The sequence below is a fragment of the Corapipo altera genome, unplaced genomic scaffold (genome assembly GCF_003945725.1).
Source record: "Corapipo altera isolate COAL_440 unplaced genomic scaffold, ASM394572v1 201, whole genome shotgun sequence".
Lineage (NCBI taxonomy): Eukaryota > Metazoa > Chordata > Aves > Passeriformes > Pipridae > Corapipo > Corapipo altera.
This window is the reverse complement of record NW_020884940.1, coordinates 1,267,645-1,288,058: the sequence shown is the minus strand read 5'-3', so window position 1 is coordinate 1,288,058 and position 20,414 is coordinate 1,267,645. Positions and strand designations below refer to the sequence as shown.

Here is a 20,414-nt window from a genome sequence, read left to right as displayed (position 1 = left end):
GGGTTGGATGTGGGGCTGGATGTGGGGTTGGATGTGGGGTTGGATGTAGGGTTGGATGTGGGGGTGGATGTGGGGTTGGACATGGGGTGGGATGCGGGATGGGATGCAGGACTGGATGTAGGGCTGGATGTAGGGCTGTATGCGGGGCTGGCTGTGGGGCCGTATGCGGGGCTGTACGCAGGGCTGGATCCGTGCCGCCCGCGGGGGGCTGCGCAGCCTTCAGGCGGCTCCGACGAGACGAGCAGCCAAGAGCAGCCGCGACCGCGGCCGCGGCCGTGCCCGTCTCTCCCTCCTCGCCCCACTCCGCTCTCTCAGGCACCGGCATCCACCCGAATCAGCCGCTCGGTGCCCGGGACGCCCGACAGCGCCGGACCCACCGCCCGCTCCCTCAGCCCTTTGTTGCCGCGCCCGGGGCTGCAAATGGCGCCCGGCGGGGGGGGACGCGGCAGCTCCGGCGGGCACCGAGCGGCTCCGTCCGGAGCCGCTCGGTGCCCGCCGGAGCTCCCGCGTCCCCCCCCCAACCCACCCCCCCCGCTCCCCGGAATCCCCCATCCCCACCCCAAAGCCCCGCCGCCCTCCCCCCGGCCTACCGGGTGTGCGGGAACCGGCGCTCGGGTGTGCGGGCGCTGCCGCCGCCGCGGGCCGAGCGGGCGGGTTCGTGAGGGGGAGTCCCCCCGCGGCCCCGCCTCGGGGCTCGCCGGTGCCTTGCAGGCGACGCCGCCGCTCCCTCCCTCCCTCCTCCTCCTCCTCCTCCTCTCCCGCAGCCCCCGCGCCAGAGCCCGAGCAAAAAGGGGAGAGGAGAAACAAAAGGTATTTGCTGACGTGGGCGTTGGACACGGACGCCCGAGGGCTGGGGACACACAGTTAAAGGGGCAACGCACCCGTTGGAAGCCGCAGCCCCGGTGCCCCGCGGGATGCCCCGCAAGGGGATGGGGACGCCCTACATGCCGCCTTTTCGCACCTTTATCTATAGCCTGGGTGACCCAAATCCTTCCCCCTTTCTCTCGCGGCTCCCTCCGAAGGACATGTGACATCTTCTCTTTTCGCTGTTGGGATCTGTTATCTCGCGTCTTGAAAGGCGAAACCTGAACCTCTCGCTTTCTCCCCTTCCAAGTTTGGTATCTTTTTTTCCTTCCTCTTCTTACCGCCAGGGCCTTTTTCCGTGCTTTTCGCACCCCGGTTATATCCCATAAATATTTATTCTCCCATGGAAGCCATTCTGCCTTAAAACGTGTCCTTTGTGTCCTTTTTGCCCTTCCCTTCCGTGAGCTGCAGGCATTCCATCCAACCTGGCCTTGGACACTCCCAGGGATGGGGAAGCCACAGTTTCTCTGGGCAACCTGTGCCAGGGCCTCCCCACCCTCACAGGTCTCTCTTTCAGAGAACAATTTACAAATGACTCTAAAAAAACCCAACATTCTTCTTGCTGGTACAACCTCCTCCCCGGATCATCGAAGAGGGTTCTTCGCTCACCCTCTGATGGCCCTGGGCTGCCCTGCCCTGCTTTCCTGCTTTTCTTCCCCCACAAAAAGTCCTTTTCACCAAGGATGGAGACAACCCTGTGGCCCTCATTCCCCCCGAGTGCTGCAGCACCTCACATCTTCCGTGGAAAAAGATGGAAAACCCGTGTGCTTGCCACGAGATTTGTATTTCCTCTTTGAATGAAAACAGTGAAAAGCAAGAAAGGGTTGTTACAGTTTTCACTGACTCGGGATATCCTACATCAACAGGGAAACACAGTTTTGTTTATGGATTTTCCAGTATAATTCAAAATTATCTGGAAAGAATATTTGGGAGTCCGTTGTCCCCATCCCCAGATGCTTTTCCTCCTAGCTCAGGTCAGTGGCTGATTCCCAGCATGAAAAATGAAAAGCTTTAGAGAGTTTAAAAAGTTCAGTTAGTATAAAACTACAAAGACTTCAGAAAGCCAAGTCAGTGTTAATAACACAAAAGATTTTCTAAAAAGCCACTTGGCTGGGGTTCAAGTGGACAGGATCCTTTTAGTCCTTTCCTACCAAGAACCTGATTCTTCTTCCAAACTGTCTGTCCCCAGAAATGGATATACCCATTTTTTAATTGGATTAATTAAAGGGAGATAGCTGTTTTGTAATTTTAACTCAAGAAACTGAAACGTGAGCCTTAATCTAGACACTCCCAGGCTTACTCAGTCAACATCTGAATGGTAAAAAAATCAAAGCAACCCTCTCAGAGAGTTTTATTTTCTAGACAATCAAAAAAACTCCAGAATGCTCCAAGATCCACAAATATAGTTCAGTCACTTCTACAAATAAGGTTCAGTTTATAAGAATCTGTCATTGTAACTGGACTAAAGGACTTCAGTTATGAAACTGTCTTACAAAACATCAGGAAATCAAATGACCACGTTTGGAAGATTTACAGGGGCTTGCACCAAGAGGTTAAATGAGCTACAAATACCAGTGCAGCATGTATTCCTCCAGTGAAATACAGTGCAATTATGTGCAAAAATACATTAAAATGTACATTCCTAAACAAAGTCAAGTACATCAAGCTAAGACTTGAAGATATGTCGTTCTGCACGGCCTTTAAAAACCTTTGAGAAAGAGATTGCATTAGAAATAACTTTCCTAAAAACATTATTTTTGATTCTTCATCAAGCACCATTTCAAAACAGCCACATCGTTTTCTCAAAGCTTGTAGAGGCTGGATCTACAACGGAAGATTTCAGGGAAAAAACACCCAAAAAACTAAGTGGAAAGCACGAGAAAAACAGATTTACATGAACACCCCCCCCTCCCCCAGGTCACAAGAATGTGGGTAAACTACATCCTTTTCTACTACAAAGGCTGAAGGACTCCATAGGAAACAAAGCAGCACAACATGACAATTCCAACAGGAAACACGAGTTTGGTGGTGACTTTCCACGTGGAATGTGCACGGCCAACCCCCCCCTCCCCTCACCCCTCACAGCTCCATTCTCTAGGCACAAGACACACAAGAACAATCTCTAAGACCAAAGAACAGCAGGTTGAAGGGAAAGGTCTCTGCAGACACACCCGCGGCTCTCTCGCGACACTCAGACCTCCCAAGAGGTTGGTTTGCCCTGCTCTGAGTGTCCCCACGGGCTCAGCCAGGAGCTGCATCTTCCCACAGCTGTGGAGCACTGGCCAGAGCCAGGCTGGGCTGATATTCCATGTCTAGTGGCTTCCACCAATATTTACAATGAGGTGGCACCTTCACGACCAGAAATGGGGGTGTCTGGTCACTGAGTGTGGTTTGGGATCCCTATTTACATTCCATCAGCAAGCGAGTCTCCCCACAAACCCAGATCCCCCGTGTCTCTTTTTCAGGTGCTCTCACATGCACAAGCCCCTCCTTCATCAGACAAGCAGATACCAAACAAACACCCCTCTGATGTTGGAGGGACTCACCAAAAAATCGAGCAGGAGCCCAGAATTCCCAAAGACAAGCCCTGGGAGGCTGGAGGTGGCATTTTCAATATTCCAGCAAGATTTACAAGCCCACCTTTGGCTCAAGAGCACTAAGGACCTCAAAACCACAGCAGGATTTTCAGAGGAGCTCAGCTCCAAGCCTGGCACCTACATAAGTTGTCCTTCTGATGGTTTAAATTCAGATGGGCTGAAACAGGGTCTGGAGCAGTGAATTTTGTAAAGGTCTTGCCCCAGTGATGACGTGTCACTGTGACACTGCTCAGCTGCTACAAACTCAAATTTGCAGATGCCCTGGAACAGGGATGACTGAGACTCATCCAATTTGAGGGACAGAAAAATAAAAGCAGCACGTGGTGGTGGGATCCTGCAAAGGTGACACTCATCAAGAACCTGGACTTCAAAACAAGTCTCTTCATCTTCTGCTCTTTTCAGCAACCGCCAGTGAAGTGACTTGTTTAAAAAGAACCTTGTTTCTTCTTTCCTCATCCTGTCTGATGGGGCAGGTGAACCCCTTGTGAGGGTAGAATCACCTCTCACAAGTAAATCCCGACGTTGTGATGGGACTGTTTCACTCAGGATGAAGCTCAATCGTTCTTTTTCAACGCACAAAAGAAAACCATGCAGGGAAAAAAAAAAAAAAAGGACTGGTTAAATCAGAGGGCTCTTTGCTTTTTTTTAGGTTTGCCAAGAGAGAAGCCTTTACACCAAAAGCCTCAAGAAACACTGCCTTAAGTGGGAGGAACTGCTCATCCTTTGTTGGCCAAACCTGCCTGCAGATTTCTGGTCCAGCCTTTGCTCCATCTAGAAAGACTCACAGAATTTGCCTTCTCATGAAACACTTATGAACAGTAGAGTAAAGAAGCACTAACAGTCTTATTTCACAGTATATTTCAGTTTTGTCCCTTCCTTAGGGAACAGGAGGTCACCCCTAAGCAAACAGGTGGTGTGTTTTCTTCCAAAGCTTCTCAGCCTGATTTTTTGATAGCTTATATCAGCTTGCTACTGAAAAGGTAACAAATCTCACCTCCTTTGAAAACCTTGAGCTATCCCAGCAAAGAAACAGGAGGTTCACAGTGGAGGTGTTTTTTTAAAAAAATAAATAAATACTCAGGGAAATTCACACAGCAACATAAACCATGAGAAGGATCCCCAAATTCCAAAAGAAATTATAGTAAAAGAGAAAGAAAGGGGTTCAAAAAGGGTGTTCAGAGCTCTGTTACAGCAGATCTTGATACTTCACTGCTCCTCAGCCACACCAGCTGTGGATCTACTTTTTAATCTGTCAGTGTCAGAATTCCCAAGGAACCTGCTCGACAGCTTTTAACTCCTGCTGTAAAAAGCTGAAGAGAATTTGGGCATTTCACTCAGTCTAAACCAAGAGACCAGGCCACCAGACACCATAATTTGCTTCATATTTCTCAAGCCAAGACTACTGATGCCTGAGTGACATTAAAGACACATCTGAAGATCTGCAGCCTGAGCTCTTGAGAGAGGAAGATGCAGTAAAAATTCAGGAAGAGAAACTTGATCTCCAAATTCCTGCAATTAAGGACACGTGAAATACAACTATTCTTACTGTCTATCCTTTTTTTCAGCAGCAGCATATTTTTGTTATCCTGGTTTTTCTGCCCTGGTTTCCAGGTCAAACCCAGTCCAAGCAAACACTCCTGGTTTACAGTTCAGGTAATACTGTCCTAACACAGAAGGATCACAGTTTAAAGATTTAAAAAGTCCCAAGGTAAGAGATGTAAACTGCATTTCATGTCATCTTCAGATGTAAACTACATTTCATGGCATCTTCAGAGAGAAGGTGGTGCCCCTTTCAGGTTAGGGATTGAGGACCACAACAGCACTGTTTGAAGAAACCTGTTATCAAAACAACACAGAGATGTCCCACCTGCAAAATCAAAACCAGAGAGGCAGAGAAATTGCTCAAGTCCAAGCACTGTGAACCCCAGACAGGAGATTCTTCACAGATTTCTGGTGCACAGCACTGAAAACTTAAAAAGCGTTAAAAATTCCGATTCTCCCCCAACGTTCTATTAAAAAAAAAAAAAAAAAAAGGAATAAAAACCAGCACAGTGTCACTAACTGGGGCAAACGTGCAGTTTTCTGTTGCTGCCAGGGGAGGCTCCCAGTTGCTCCCTCTCCCCTCCCACTGCTACATCAGCGCTTCCCTGTCCGACAAACTCCTGTGGATCTCCTGCTTGTCATCCCCCTCCTCCTCCTCCTCCTCGTCGGCCGGGTCGTTCTCCTCCCCGGATTCCACGTAGATGGGCCAGTCGCTGTCGGCATCCCCCTTCTCCTGGCCCTCGGAGGCCGTTTCCACGAGGCTGAGGTTGATGGGCACGGAGTCCTCGTGGGTGGTGGTGACGCAGGTGCAGCTGTCGCAGAGCCCGAAGCGCCGCAGCCCCGGGGACAGGCTGTTGGTGAAGGTCCTCCTGCAGCCCTTGCAGATGATGGGCTTGTTGGAGCGGTGAACCTGCAGGGAAAGAAGGGAGACAAGCTGGGGAAAAAAAAAAAAAAAAAAGCAGCAACCTGATAGTTCGGAAATATTTCCAGAGCGGGGAAGCGGCTACGCTGGAGCTGAAGGGGGGGTGATCCCACGTTTCCAGACACAAAGGTTTGGGCTACATAAGAATCATGGAATCAGAGGATGGGTTGGGTTGGGAAGAACCTTGAGCTCATCCAGTTCCACAGGCAGGGACACCTTCCACCAGCCCAGGTTGCTCCAGCCTGGCCTTGGGCGCTTCCAGGGATGGGGCAGCCACAGCTTCTCTGGGCAACCTGTGCCAGGGCCTCCCCACCCTCCCAGGGAAGGATTTCTTCCCAATATCCCATCTAAATCTGCTCCTTTAACTGTGAAGCCATTCCCCTTTGTCCTGGTACTCCATGCTCTTGTAAAAAGTCCCTCTCCATCTTTCTTGTGGGACACCTTGAGCTGTGATAAGTGATTTCCTCCAGAGGAAGCAGGTTTTTACTGGGATAGAAAAACAACCATAAATTTAAAGATCCTTATTCTGTCAGAAACTGTAATAAAAAAATATTGTTGTAATCAGCCCAATGGTTGTGACCCCTGCTTTGCTCCTCTCCCCTTGCAGACCTGAAGGCAAAGATTTCAGTACCCACAGATGAGCAGAATCACCTGGTCATGGCGAGTGTGCAGCTGCCCAACGACGATGCCCAGTTTGATGCCTCACACTATGACAGTGAGAAAGGAGGTAAGGGCCCAAAGGGCTGGATTTTAACCATATTTTCCTTCCCTTCCCAATAGAAAATTCACCTTCTCTCAAAGTTCGGGCAGCAAGATTCACTTTTACTTCTCAAAGTAAAGTGCCAGGGCCTCCCCACCCTCACAGGGGGAGAATTCCTTCCCTGTATCTAATCTAACAGACCAAATATCAAACACCTAATGAACCAAATACTTAAATTATTGAACCCAACATCAGTGGCTCTAAACTTATTATTAGAAACCTGACAACAGCTAAACTCTCCCGAGCCTGCCCTGCATCAGCAACAGCCGTTTCATCCGACGTATTTCGGGAAAGGCGACTGGAAAATGCCAAAAAAAACCAACTTCCAGGATGAATTTCCCGAGGGATACGGGCCCAAACTCACGCTCAGGGCGTGGCTCCGGAGGTGCTCCTGGCGGGTGAAGCGCTTCCCACAGGTCTCACAGGGGTAGGGCCTCTCCCCGGTGTGGGAGCGGATGTGTCTCTTCAGGATCCCCTTCTGCTTGGCCGTGTAGGGGCAGAAGGGGCACTTGTGCAGCTTGATTGGCACGACCAGCACGTCACCTTTGGGGGGGAAAACAAACACACAGAGCAGCGGGTCAGGCAGGGGCAGCACTGCTGGGAACTGCTGGGGTGGGGTTCCTGTCCTGCTCCCCCCAGATCCCAGCCCAGGGAACTGCACCTCCCCCATCCCTGGGCTGGGCTTACCTGGAATTCCCTCAGCCTGTGCACTTGCAGACATTGGTGCAGCTGCAGATGCCCAAGTGCCTTGGAAATGAGCCTTACACAGCTGATAACCACAACAGGAAAACATTCATTTTATTTTAAGAAGCCCCTAAGTGCCCCAAACCTGCTCTTAGTGCAGGGGAGTCTCTGCTCCATCTCAGCCACAGAAAGTTTCCTACTTCCTTTTTTTTTTAATATTATTAAACCATTAGCATCAAACAGCATCAGAAACTAAAATCTTTTAACACAAATTGCAGGTAGGAACACTGCACTGTGCCCCATGTGATCTTATATTTAAATGTGGGGAACCCATCTCAAAACATCAACACTTGTTTCTCCTGCTGTTCACTTCAGCCTTCCTGTTGGGAATAACAACAGGATAAAGGACTCCAGCACATTTGGTGATGATATTTCACTGTTCCTAAAATCAAAGTACGGGTGATACCCAATTTATGAGGTCAGGTGCAAAAAGAGAATTAAACTTGAAGGTCACATTTTACACCAACGTGAGTATTGCCAGGTTTGTCAGCATCAGCCAGGGGTGAGCTTCCCTTCCAGCAGAAGGGTGGAGATGTGATGCTAAAGGATTAGTTTTCCCTGTTTCAGGCACTGATTCAGGGCCTTGAGCTCTTCCACAAGCAGCTGAGGTTGCAGAACATCCCTTTATTAAGGTTTATCCAACCCACTATCAAAAAAGGTGTGTCTGATATTAATGGCATGTGAGTGAGAGCCACCTCACCCAATTCTGGACCTTCACAAGGTATTGCTAATCCCTGCTGGGCACTTAAAGCTCCATTAAAAATAAAAACCAAACCCAGTTCTTAGTCCTGACTTGCTTCCAGGCTCTCCAGAGGTGCCTGTTTACCCTCCACCTGCCGTGAAGGGGACCAGGATGACAAGAACAGATGTGGGCACTAAAAAATATAAGTAGTATTCATCTGCTGTGCCAGCCTGAGTGCACCATTCCTCTGTCAGGACTTTGTATTTCTCATTCCTGGTGTCTTGTGAAAATGCTGAGGCAGCAGCACCAGTGAAAGCTGGGAAGAGAAACTCCCATTCTCCTCAATGCTTATGATGTCCTGTTTTAGCAGAGAAACACAAGGAATGCAGGGCTTGGTTTCCTTTCCCTCACTCCCACTTAAGTCACATCTACCACTGACACTTCTACTCCACTGCCAGGACATCTGGTGTCCTCCATCAAATTCTGGAAGCATCTCCCTTTTTAATGATTTATTAAACAGTTGGGAGATTTTAAGAGAGGAAAAAGAGAAGTGAAGTTTGTGTGTTTGATGCTCCTGCCTTGCTACACATCAAAAATTTACAGGCGTGATCTGTGGCAGCCCTGAGAGCTTCTGGGGACAGTAAAACTGGATTTTGTGATTTTATCAGCTCCCTATTTTAAAGCAGTGAGAGAACAGGTCTGTTTTATTGGCTCTAGGATCACAGAGGCAGGCCTGAGCTGGAGATGACGTGAGCACAAACTTGCTGGGTATGGCAGAGCACCCAGTGCCAGCCCTGTCTGTGCCCAAGGCACTGTGGCATTTGCCACATCCTCACTGTTTGTGGCACCTGCAGTTTGCCAGAGCCACCTCCCGTCTTCACAGGGCTGTTTGGGCAAGGCAATTATCAAAAAAACAGATAAAATGCCCAAGTCTTTATTGTCCACTTCAGGGGAAATGCATATGGACATGAGCTTCTTCTTCTTCAGGTCCCTGACACTGCTCCTGGGAGATATTCCTGAGACATTCCAACAGGTGCTGGGCTTGGGGCAGCAGTGGAACCTCGGTGACCAACAGCTGAAAAGTGAGTTTGCCTCTAAAAAATCTCATCTTTATGCAGCACCACAGAGTTTAAAGCTTTTAAAGGACTTGTAGGTGTCCCTCAGTATTGGATTAAACTGATTTCTGCCCTTTGAAGTTCAAAGCAGGAGCAAAGAGACCATCACCCAGCAGATGTGCTGGCAGGAGCTCCAGTGGGAGAGCTCCTTCTGCTGTGCCAGGTCCTGCAGCAGATCCCTCTTGTGGCAGCTCAGCTCCTCCTGGATTGCTCCTTACAACACGACCATCACAAGAGGAAAAATTCTCTTTAAAAATTCACCTGCCATTCAAAGAGGTCTCAAGTGAGTTTGTTTATTTAGAGCAGAATCACCCACACTTAGCTCCAGTTTCTGTTCCAGAGGGGCTGTAAAGCTCTTGGGGATACTCACCTCCCACGGGCTGCACTGAACAAACAAGTACAGCCGCTTTGGAAGTCCACAACAAGAGTTTATTTCACTGTGCCACGACATTCACCGACATATTCCTGAGCAAGAACAGCAGCAACAAGAGAAGTCTGGGCACAACTGAGCGGTTTCCTCAGCCTGCACCCCCCCAGGGTCCTCTCACCTGTGTCCTCACCATACCAGTCGCTGTGAATGTCCACCATGGAGCTCATGGCCAGCCCTGCGTCCTCCGTCCTGCCCTCAAACCCCCTCACAAAGTGCTGCACCACGTCCTCCTTCCTCTGGGCCGAGCTGTTGCGCAGCAGGGCCTCCAGGAACTGCTTCATGTGGTAGTTGTTGCAGGCCAGGTCCACGGGCTGCCCCTCCTCCATGTGCTCCAGGGACAGCGGGGCGGGGTACTGGGGCAGCCTCTCGCCCACCTCCACCTCCCCGTCGTCGTCGAACTCCACCTTGGGTTCCACCCCCCTGGGCAGCGAGGAGTTCACCCCGTCCTGGGAGTCGCCGCCCAGGGGGTCCCTCACCACCAGCTCCAGGGGGTGGCAGCTGCTGCAGTCCCCGCACGGGGGGTCCCGCTGGCAACCCGGACCCCCTTCCTTATCCTGCAGGGACGAGCCAGGGGCAGGGCACTGTCCCCGGGGGCCGAGGGACGTGCCCTCCCTGGCGGAGCTCCCGCTGTCCGCCTGGTAGAAAGCCGCCTCCCGCTCGATCTTCCTGCAGATGTCCAGGGAGGACCTGATGTAGGTCTTGCAGAAGTTGACCACGTCGGTCATCTGCAGGTAGCTGGCGGCCGACATCACCTCGATCACGTTCTCCCCGCACAGGTCGAGCTTCCCGGAGTACAGGAAGTCCAGGATGACGGAGAAGGCCTCGGAGGTGACGATGTCCAGGGAGGCGGTGCTGTGGCGGCCGCTGTCCTGGATGTAGTGGATGAGCAGGGCTCGGAAGTAGCCGCTGTTGGCGAACAGGATGTTCTTGTGCGCCTTGAAGATCCGGCCCTCCACGATGATGCTGCAGTCGCAGAAGAAGTCCCGCTTGCGCTGCTCGTTCAGCTCCCCCAGCAGTTTGGTGTAGTAGGACTGCACCTCCATGGCTGTGCAGGGAAACACGGGGAACTGTCAGCAACGGGATGTGTGGGGATCCCCGACGGGACACTGGGGACAGGGGACACTGGGGACAGGGGGGACACTGGGGACAGGGGGGACACTGGGGACAGGGGGGACACAGGAGGGACACACGAGGAACAGAGGGGACACATCGGGTACAAGGAGGGACACACCAGGGACAAGGGGGACACATCAAGGAGAGGGGGGACACATCAAAGAGAGGGGGGACACATCAAGGAGAGGGGGGACACATCGGGGACAGGGGGACAGGAGGGAAACACGGGGACAGGAGGGAAACACGGGGACAGGGGCAGCAGCACCAGCCCCCGCCCGCGGGAGGCACCGGGGATGCTCCGGGACACCAAGGACCGTCCGGACTGTCCTGCCCGCTACCGGGATTCCTCCCCTTTCCAAGGACTGTCCTGCCCGCTACCGGGATTCCTCCCCTCTCCAAGGACTGTCCTGCCCGGTACACTGGGGGTGTCCGGAACACCAAGGACCGATCCTCCCGGTACCAGGATCCTTCCCTGATCCAAGGACCGTCCTGCCCGGTACCGGGGATGCCCTGGAATGCCAAAGACCGTCCTCTGCGGTACCAGCATCCCTCCCTGCTCCAAGCACCGACCTTCCCGGTACCGGCATCCCTCTCTGTTCCAAGGACCGTCCTGCCCGGTACCGAGGGTGTCCCGAACGTCAAAGACGATTCTCCCCGGTACCGGGACCCCACGGAACGCCAAGGACCATCCGGACTTATCCTGCCCGGTCCCGGGATCGCTCCCCGCCCCACGGCCCGTCCCGCCCGGTGCTCCCCGCTCACCTCCGCCCGGTGCCGGTCGCTCCCGGTCCCTCCCGGCCGCCGTACCGGGGCCGCCCCCGGGGCGGGGCAGGAAGTGACGTCAGGATGCACGGGTGAGGGGTCGGTAAATATTGGTGACGTCACAGCGCCAAGATGGCGGAGGGGTGAGCTGGGCACGGGCGGGGGGCCGGGATGTGGGGCCGGGATCGGGGCCTGTGGTCGCTGATCCGAGGTCTGACTCGGTGTCTGGGATCTGGGATCTGGAGCTGGGGTCTGGATCTGGGATTTGGGCTTGGGATGTGGGCCGGAATCTGGGGCTGGGTTTGGATCTGGGGCTGGGATCTGAGGTTTGGACTCGGGATCTGAGTCTGGATCTGGGTCTGGATCTGAAGTTTGGACTCGGGATCTGGGGTCGGGGTCTTGGATCTGGATCTTGGGTCAGGGTTTGGGATCTGGGTCTGGGGTTTGGGATCAGCATCTGGGTCTGGGATCTGGGGTTTGGGGTCAGGATCTGGAGCTGGGGCTGCAGATGGGTCGGGGTCTGTGCAGTGTGATCTGGGGGCCGAGTGCCGGCTCCGAAGTCTGGACTGGAGTTCTGGCTCAGGCTCCGCGTGCCTGTGTCTGTCTGCGTGTGTGTCTGTGTGGCTGTCTGTGTGGCTGTGTGGCTGTCTGTGTATGTCTGTGTATCTGTCTGTGTCTGTCTGTGTGTCTTTCTGCATGTCTGTGTGTCCTGACTCCGTGTCCCCCCCTATCCCACAGGGAGGACGGGGGCTGGTGGCGCAGTTGGCTGCAGCAGAGCTACCAGGCCGTCAAGGAGAAGGTGGGACCTGCAGGGCTGAAGCACGGCCTGGGAGGGCTGAAACTCTGGGAGCTGGGGGGCCTGGATGCTGTGCAGGGATCTCGTGGCTCGGGGGAGCAGCACTGGGCTCTGTCACATGAGACTCACCCCCCCCAAGCAGGGAGGGCTCTGTGATGTGTAACTTCCTGCCTGTGGCAGCACTGCTGGTGTTAATTATACACAACACTCAGAACAAGGCTTTTCCCAACCTGTGTTTTTCTATTCTTAGCTTAAAAAAAACACTCCTACTTTAATGGTTTGTGCACAGCAAATCTTGCTGTTATTCTGGTTGCTGTGGCCTTACTCATTACACTGGCTGGGGCAAGGGCTCAGCTGGGTTAAAGGCTCTCACACTCTAGTCTTTGTAACATGCTGGGTGTTCCTGGAGTGACCGTGGCTTTGTTGGAGAGCAGAAAGGCTCCACAGCTCCTCTGTTGTCTCCTTGCAGTCCACAGAAGCCCTGGAGTTCATGAAGAGGGACCTGGCAGAGTTCACCCAGGTGGTGCAGCACGACACCGCCTGCACCATCGCCGCCACGGCCAGCGTGGTCAAGGACAGGCTGGCAGTGAGTTGGGGGCTGGCAGAGCTGTGGCACAGGGGAAAAAGGGGGGTGAGCAGGGTGGTCCTGCCCCACAGGATGCTGGACAAACCCCAGTTGTGACCTTCAGGTGTCAGGTTTTCTCCGCAGGGCAGGTTTGGTGCTGAGCACTGCGTGGGGCTTCCTTGTGGAACTGCTGGAGGTCACGGAGTCATGGAATGGTTTGGGTTGGAAGGGAGCTTAAAAGATAATCCAGTTCTACCCCTCTGCCACGGGCAGGGACACCTTCCACTAGACTAATTGTCCAACCTGGCCTTGGACAATTCTAGAGGGCAGCCACAACTTCTCTGGGCAACCTGTGCCAGGGCCTCCCCACCCTCCCAGGGAAGAATTTCTCCCCAGTATCTACCTAACTCTGTCCTCCTTCAGCTTAAGGCCATTCCCCCTTGTCCTCTCACTCCATGCCCTTGTAGATGAGCAGAGGAAGGTTCCCTGTGGTTCCTCTCTCCCCTTGTGCTGTGTAGGTGGGATTCTGGCAGTGTCACTGTACATGGCACTGGATCTCTCCATGAGCTGTCACCCTCAGCCTCAGCCCTGCACAGCTGCTGCTGTGACAGCCCAACCCCAAACCAGCCAGTCCCAAACCTGGCTGTGTCCTTTCCACAAAGCCTGGGCTCAGTTCCCTACAAACCTGTTACAAATCCTGAGGTAGGAGCCTCCCACCATGCCCTTCCAGCCCAGGCACCTCCTCAGCACTTTTTTGAAGGGAGAGACATCCTGTTTCCTTAAAGGATCCTATCCAGGGACTGTCACTGACCCTGTGCTGGTTCCTCTCTTGAAGAGGACGGAAGGTTCCTCAGGTGCCACTGAGAAGGTGAGGAAGGGACTGTCAGACTTCCTGGGGGTCATCTCGGACACATTTGCCCCCTCACCAGACAAGACCATCGACTGTGATGTTATAACTCTGATGGCAACACCCTCAGGTACCACCGAGCCCTACGACAGTGCCAAGGTGAGTGTCCCATTCCTGGAGGGAAACTTGGGGATGTGGAGTCCTGAGCCCTGTACCTGAGGCTCTGCTGCTGCCCCTCCCCTGACAGATTTACCCTGTCTCCTCCAGGCTCGTCTCTACAGCCTCCAGTCCGACCCAGCCACCTACTGCAACGAGCCTGATGGTATGGGGGTGTCCAGGGTGGGGGGTCTGGGATCCATCTGGAATTCCCAGAGGGGCTGCTGGCTTGGCCTGCAGCTGGAATCACCAGTCATGGAGAGCACATCTGTCTATTGTGTCAGGGACCAGCTTAGGCTGAATTTACTGGCCCAGTTTAAACTGATGCTCTTATGTGGGCCCCGTGTCTCCCTCCCCCTTTGCCCAAACAGCATCTTTCCAGTTAAACCTCCCAAAACTCTTTCCTGCTTGTTTGTGCCAAGGCCTGTTGTCCCTGTGCTTGTCCCACACAGGCCCTGCTGAGCTGCTGGAGGCCTGGCTGGCTCAGTTCAGCCTGGAGGAGAAGAAAGGGGAGGTGGCAGAGCTGCTGGCAACCAGCCCGTCCATCCGGGCCCTCTACACCAAAATGGTGAGTGAGGCTCTGTCTGGCTCCTGTGGGCAATTCCTCACTTGGGAAGTGCTGCAGGGAAGCCCTGAGCTGCCTGGGCCCTGGGGTTGGTATAGAAATCACTGTGATTGCATGGGGATTAGGCAGCAGCTTGTAGTTTTATTCCATGCTTGTCACAGGCCTGGCACAGGAGTTCCTCTGGAACACTACCCAGTGTGTGTTGGAGCATCTTGCCTGAGGCTTGGTCCCGAGTCTGTGCACCCGAAAACACGGTGCAGGGGGGGTGGCTGCAAGGCCTGGGAGGAGGGAGGAGCACAGCAGCAGCTGCAGCCCTCCCTCTGAAGCAGCTCATCCCATTCCAGGTCCCTGTGGCTGTTTCCCACTCCGAGTTCTGGCAGCGCTACTTCTACAAAGTGCATCGCCTGGAGCAGGTGGGTCCCGGGCTGGGGGGCTCCCTGGGGATGGGCATGGCAGCCAAGGAGCCCTCCAGGGCACAACAGAGGCTTTTCTTGAAAAAGCAGGGGGCCTGGGCTGCCTTCTTGTGGTCAGTGATGCTGCAGTGCCGTGGGGAGGAAGGGGCTGGGGACATGTGTGGCTGCTGACGGGGAATTCCCTGCAGGATGAAGCCCGGAGGGAGGCTCTGAAGCAGCGAGCAGAGCAGAGCATGCACCAAGAGGAGCCAGGCTGGGAGGAGGATGAAGGTGGGTCTTGATGAAAGTGGATTTTGGGGCTCTGTGGGTGCCTCCTCCTCACTCCCACAAATCATGAGGGGCAGGGGAGGAACAGCGACAGGACCCAGGGAACGGCTGGAGCTGTGCCAGAGGAGTTGGGATGGATCTCAGGGAAAAGGTTCTTCCCCCAGAGGGTGGTTGGGCACTGAACAGGCTCCCCAAGGCAGTGGGCGTGGCCCCAAGGCTGCCAGAGCTCCAGGAGGGTTTGGACAACTCTCTCAAGGACAGGATGGGATTGTTGAGGTGTCCTGTGGATGATCCTTGTGGGTCCCCTCCAGCTCAGGATATTTGTGAACTCCAGCTCCCAGCCCAGCTGCTGCTGCTGCTCTTGCTGAAACATCTCTCGCTTCTCTTCTGCCTCCCTACAGAGGAGTTCTTGGGGATGTCACCCCTGCCTTGTGCAAACATCACATTTCCAGAAGCAGCACAGAAAGAACCCGCCCCGGCAGCCCCGGAGGGAACCCACCCCACTGCTCCCCAGGGCCCCCCCGAGGGGAGCTGGGCCGTGCTCCCCCCGGAGCTGAGCCCCTCGGAGAGCAGTGAGAGCGTGTCCCTTGTGACTCAGATTGCAAACCCTGCCTCTGTGCCTGCTGCACAGCTACAGACTGGAGCACACCCCGCCGGGACCACAGACCTCTCCCAGAGGCTGGAGGAGGCCACCTTGGAAGAGCCAAAGCTCCCAGAACCTGCTCAGCCCTCTGCACCTGCACGGGAATCAGCAGCATCCTCAGAGCCAGCGGCTGGTACAGAGCTCAGAGAGGGGGAGAGCAAAGGCCAGGGCAGGACAGAGACTCTGAGGGAGGAAGGGCCCACGGATCTACGAGTCTTCGAGCTCAACTCGGACAGTGGGAAGTCCACCCCCTCCAACAACGGCAAGAAAGGTGAGTGTGTGGGGTCACACGAGGCCTGGGGACCTGCTGGTGGGGGCAGCTTTTGGGGACAGGGCTCTGGTTTTATGGTGACAGGGGTGAGGAAAGGGATTTTGCCAAAATACCCCGTGAAGGGTAGATCCTACTGGCTGAAACTGAAGTGGAAGTAAATCCTTATGCTGTTGGGTTGGTCACATCAGGTGGTGACAGCTGGTGTCACAGCTGGCTCTGTCCTGAACCCTCCCCTGAGCCCCATTCCATGTTCCCTCAGGGGAACAAAGGGTGAGACTCCTGCAGGACCAGATTAAGGACATGTCACAGCTCTGGTTGTCTTCATTTCCAGGCCTTTCCTTGGGGTGATACTGCCTTGAGCAGAGCCTTGAGCTGCAGCTCTCCCAGGATAGTGGGTGTGCTGCTTTCTGGGGTTAGAAAGCCACTGGAACAACCCAAGATCCACCAGGGTGGCTGAGTGTCAGGAGCTGGCTCTGTGTGTGGAATTAAACTGGACAAGAAATCAAAAGGCTGCTGGCTGAGCAGAGCAGGCCTTTGGCCTTGGGGTGCCTTTGGTCCCTGGATGCCAGGGAAAGGCTGGGAAAGGGAATGTGATGATTCTTTCCCTCTGCCTGTCACCCCAGGAGTGTCCCTGCTGCTCCTCTGCCTCAGGAGGTTCTCATATCCAAGTCATTCCCTATCTGTTGTATTTTCTGTGTGAGTGGAACCAGACACATCCCAGCTCTCCCAGGCCAGAGGAGGACATGTTTCAGCATCCACCTCTCCCACTTGTCCCCAGCCAGCCCTTGCTGTGAGGGTAGCACAGCTCAGTCCATCCCCTCTCTGTCAGGGAGCTGGGAATGTGGAGGCTTTCTCTCCTTGGGCAGGCTGTGGGAGTTCTGGCCCTTGGGAATGCCAAGGAATTGGGCAGCTCCAGAGTGGAGAGCAGGTGCAGCTCTGGAGGCTCAGTGGGGCTGTTTGTGGTTCCAGGCTCCAGCACAGACATCAGTGAGGACTGGGAGAAGGACTTTGATCTGGACATGACTGAAGAGGAGGTGCAGCTGGCGCTCTCCAAGGTGGAAGTGTCTGGGGAGGTGAGTCAGGGGGAGCAAAATTGCTCCCCAAAACCATCACCAACCTGAGAGAGGGGCTGGCAGGGTGTGCAGGTTTCCCAAGGGGAACAGAGCAGGCAGATCCCTGTTGGGAGGCTGTGGGAGCGTTAGGACACCTCAGGCTTTGTGCTGATTCAGGTGCCCTGGGCAGGAGGAGCTGTCGAGTTACAGAACCAAACTGAGGGATGTTTCCTCTTGCTTGCAGCTGGAAGATGAAGAGTGGGAAGACTGGGAATAAAGCAGCTGCTTCCAGTGTGTGTCACAGGCTCATTTCCACCATCGAACGTGAATCAAACCACGGACCGGCTGTTCCTTTGTGTGTGACTGTGCTGGGGGTTGCACTTCCAGGCTGGAGGAGTTTCATTCCCGCTAAATCCTGTGGGCAACTCAAGTGACCCCTTCAGATCCAGGAGGGGGAGGAAGCAGGAGGTCTCTGGCACACGTAGCCCGTCTTCTCTGTAGGTCCCAGAGACTGGCCAGGCCAAGACTGACCGCCCTGACGTGTGGGGTGGAGGCAGAGTGAGGGGTCCCCGGGGCACTGGGACCCCTGGCAGGGGTGTTTGGTGCTGCCAGGTGCCAGCTTGGCTCCTTATTTGCTTGTGTGTGCACGTGTAACCCACAGCTGAGAGGCTCCTGGATGTGGCTGTTCCTGCTCCGCTCCCTGCTCTGCACTCCTGGCCCGGGAAGAACACACGGGCGGGGCCTGGAAGCTGGAGGTGCTGCAGAAAAAAGGCACTTGGCTTGTGGCTTTGACCCTGGAAAGAGCCAAACCCCCTGCCAAACCCCGAGCTTCTGCCTGGCTTTTTGTCTTGGAAGCTTTTCCTCACGGAAACTCCCGTTTCCTGCTGTGAGAGCAGCAGCTCCTCGAAGGGCCAAGGCCTGCTGCTCCCCCCTTTGCAGCTGCACCACCTTCCTGCACTGGGCTTTGTGTCCTTCCTAGTTAAATTCTCCAAGCAAAGTACTCATGGCTTGTCCTTAATTGAGCCCTGATGGGTTTGGGTCACCCCTGGAGCAGAACCCCCTCGTTGTGGTGCCCACTTCAGCCCTTACAAAGCCCCAGCCTGACCCACTGACCACTTTAACCCCTGCTTGGCCATTCCCTCTGCGAGCCTGGGGGGAGGCAGAGGCTCCCAAGTGTGGGTGGGACCTGTTGGCCGAGGCTGTGTGTCCCCTCCTGACCCCTCGTGTCCCACCTGTGCCAGGTCCCACAGCCACCAGGGCCATGGGCTTTGCTGTGCTCACTTGGATCCCTTCACTGAAGCCCCCATGACTGCTTGGCAACGCTTCCCTCAGCCCCACAGCCTCTTTTTCTGGGGCAGTTTCCTTGTAATGACACACTGTGTTGCTAATACAGAGTTATCCCAAGGGGACAGTGCCCTTGGTGCTCCCCCTGGCCTTTGGGGTGGTGGTTTAGTATGTGATGCCTTTGTCCTGCCCCTCCCAGGGCTGCCCCACCGGAGCTGTGGGTTCCCTGCTGGGTCTGGACAGCACTAAATGAGGTGCACTTGGAAGAGTTGGGGGTTTGGGGTTTGTTTTCTGTGGTTTTTTTCCCCTCCTTTGGGGAGATTCCGCCCACACAGGTGGGAGCATCCCAGTCCTGCCAAAGGCCTGGGGGCTGGGGACAGCTCTGCCTGGGGTGAGGTGGCTCCAGCCTTGTCCTGGCTCAGATTTAGCTGTGGTGGGCAGGGGACACCAATGGGGTCTTGGGGAGGGGTCTCTGGGGGTTTGCTGGTGTCAGTCCCAGCTGGTCCCTGGGCAGAGCTCGAGGGGCAGCGCTCGCATCGGTGTCACTTTTCCTTTCTTCTTTAGTCCAATTAACCGTTGGGTTGGTCGTGCAATATTCTTCTGTTCTGAATCTCTGCATCTCCCTGAGCCTTTTCGAGCTGGGGTGAGAACCAGGAACAATTCTAACAGCTGGTAGTTTTGTAACGATGACTTTCTCCAAACCTTTTACAGACTTGCAGTTATAACAGCAATTAAAGGAATTCTCTGAGTCTCTGCCCTGTCTCGGGTGTTCTCGTTCCCTGTGGGATGGAGGGACACAGACAGGATAATTTAGAGCTCAAAATTAGCAGGTGAGGTGTATGGAGGGGACACTGGGACAGGGCATGGGACAGGGTATGAAGGGATGGGACATGAATGAGGTGGGACACAAGGGTCAGGATATGAGTGATGGGACACAAAGGGATGGACATGGGATGGGACACGAGTGATAGGACATGAGGGGATAGGACATGAGTGCTGGGACACAGGTGATGGGATGGGAGGGACATGAGGGGGCGGGGTGGGAAGGAATGGGATGTGAATGAGGGAGGAACACAAGGGCTGGGACACAAGGGTCGGGACATGAGTGATGGTACGTGATTAATGGGACACAAGGACACGAGTGATGTGACACAAGTGGCAGGACACGAGTGATGAGACATCAGTGACAAGTGACAGGACAGCACTGACAGGACACGAGGGAATGGGACACAAGTGACAGGACACGAGTGGCAGGACATCAGTGACAGGAAACCAGTGACAGGACACAGTGACAGGTGACACGACACGAGTGATGAGACACAGGTGACAGGACACGGTGACAAGTGACACGAGTGACACGACGCGACCTCCAGGCCAGTCCCGCCCCCGCCCGCTGGGGGGCGCCCGAGAGCAGCGGCCCCGCCCCTCGCGACCGCCCCGCCCCTCCCCGCGCGCACAGGTTTGTCCCCGCGCGGCCGCCGTCCGGCCCGCGCCCCGCCCGGTGCCGCCATATTGTGGCCGCCGCCACCGGAGCCGCCGCCGGAGCCGCCGCGATGGGTGAGAGGCGAGAGGACTTTGAGGGGCTCGAGGGGCTGCGGGAGCGGCCGCGGGGGCTCCGGGCACGGTCGGGGGGACGGCGCAGGGCTGAAGGGGTGACCCTGTGCCCGGGCGGCGCGCACAGCCCGCCCGCCCCGCGCCGCCGCCGCCCGCGCCCCTCACCGGCTCCCCGGGGCTGAGGGCGAAGGGCCCCGCGGCGCCGCTGAGTCACCCCGGGGACGGCTCCGGGGGACGCTGCGGGGGTTCTCAGTGAGGGGCACGGGGCACGGTGGTTGTTACCGCTCCGGGCAGCGCCAACAGCGACTTTGAGGCGCTCCGGGGGGGAGCGGGAGCTCTGAGGGGGCTTAGTGCTGAAATCATCCGGGTTTGGGGGTTTGGTGCTGAAATCCCCCGGGTTTGGGGGTTTGGTGCTGAAATCCCCCGGGTTTGGGGGTTTGGTGCTGAAATCATCCGGGTTTGGGGGTTTG

At 55.1% G+C, this 20,414-nt stretch overlaps 4 protein-coding genes across 6 annotated transcripts in view; 2 read left to right on the top strand and 2 right to left on the bottom strand.

Moving 5' to 3' along the window:
• ZBTB8A (zinc finger and BTB domain containing 8A) overlaps positions 1-765 on the bottom strand; it is a 15,652-nt gene extending 14,887 nt beyond the window's left edge. Inside the window, exon 1 of the mRNA XM_027661290.1 lies at positions 705-765. The gene's annotated coding sequence lies outside the window, so the exon portion shown is untranslated. The remainder of the gene's footprint in view (positions 1-704) is intronic.
• Positions 766-2,180: 1,415 nt separating this feature from the next.
• On the bottom strand, positions 2,181-11,605 carry ZBTB8B (zinc finger and BTB domain containing 8B). Of its 2 annotated transcripts, none has more exons than XM_027661292.1 (4): positions 11,532-11,605; positions 9,775-10,701; positions 7,050-7,228; positions 2,181-5,913 (listed from the first exon to the last, which is right to left on the bottom strand). In XM_027661292.1, exons 2-4 carry the CDS (start codon positions 10,697-10,699, stop codon positions 5,593-5,595), a joined length of 1,425 nt encoding a protein of 474 aa, XP_027517093.1. In that variant the 5' UTR covers positions 10,700-10,701; positions 11,532-11,605; the 3' UTR covers positions 2,181-5,592. The 2 variants fall into 2 exon arrangements, with proteins under 2 accessions (XP_027517093.1, XP_027517094.1); XM_027661293.1 differs by lacking the exon at positions 11,532-11,605 and adding an exon at positions 11,340-11,521.
• A 4-nt stretch (positions 11,606-11,609) lies between these two features.
• Positions 11,610-19,144, top strand: BSDC1 (BSD domain containing 1). The gene is made up of 11 exons (XM_027661294.1): positions 11,610-11,674; positions 12,270-12,330; positions 12,797-12,913; positions 13,728-13,898; positions 14,007-14,061; positions 14,348-14,463; positions 14,805-14,873; positions 15,062-15,143; positions 15,542-16,054; positions 17,024-17,127; positions 17,351-19,144. Exons 1-11 carry the CDS (start codon positions 11,664-11,666, stop codon positions 17,381-17,383), a joined length of 1,332 nt encoding a protein of 443 aa, XP_027517095.1. The 5' UTR covers positions 11,610-11,663; the 3' UTR covers positions 17,384-19,144.
• Positions 19,145-19,875: 731 nt separating this feature from the next.
• Positions 19,876-20,414, top strand: part of KPNA6 (karyopherin subunit alpha 6) — a 16,989-nt gene continuing 16,450 nt past the window's right edge. For both annotated transcript variants that reach the window (XM_027661284.1, XM_027661282.1), the window contains exon 1: positions 19,876-19,947. In XM_027661284.1, coding sequence (XP_027517085.1) covers positions 19,944-19,947 — 4 coding nt within the window. In that variant the 5' untranslated portion in view covers positions 19,876-19,943. The remainder of the gene's footprint in view (positions 19,948-20,414) is intronic.

Coding starts and splice junctions, on each gene's coding strand:
- ZBTB8B (XM_027661292.1), bottom strand. CDS start 10,699: ATGGAGGTGCAGTCCTACTACACCAAACTGCTGGGGGAGCTGAACGAG. Junction 7,229..9,774: donor CTGGTATGGTGAGGACACAG/GTGAGAGGACCC, acceptor TCCCCCCCAAAG/GTGACGTGCTGGTCGTGCCA. Junction 5,914..7,049: donor TCCGGAGCCACGCCCTGAGC/GTGAGTTTGGGC, acceptor CTTTCCCTGCAG/GTTCACCGCTCCAACAAGCC.
- BSDC1 (XM_027661294.1), top strand. Junction 14,874..15,061: donor AAGTGCATCGCCTGGAGCAG/GTGGGTCCCGGG, acceptor AATTCCCTGCAG/GATGAAGCCCGGAGGGAGGC. Junction 15,144..15,541: donor AGGCTGGGAGGAGGATGAAG/GTGGGTCTTGAT, acceptor GCCTCCCTACAG/AGGAGTTCTTGGGGATGTCA.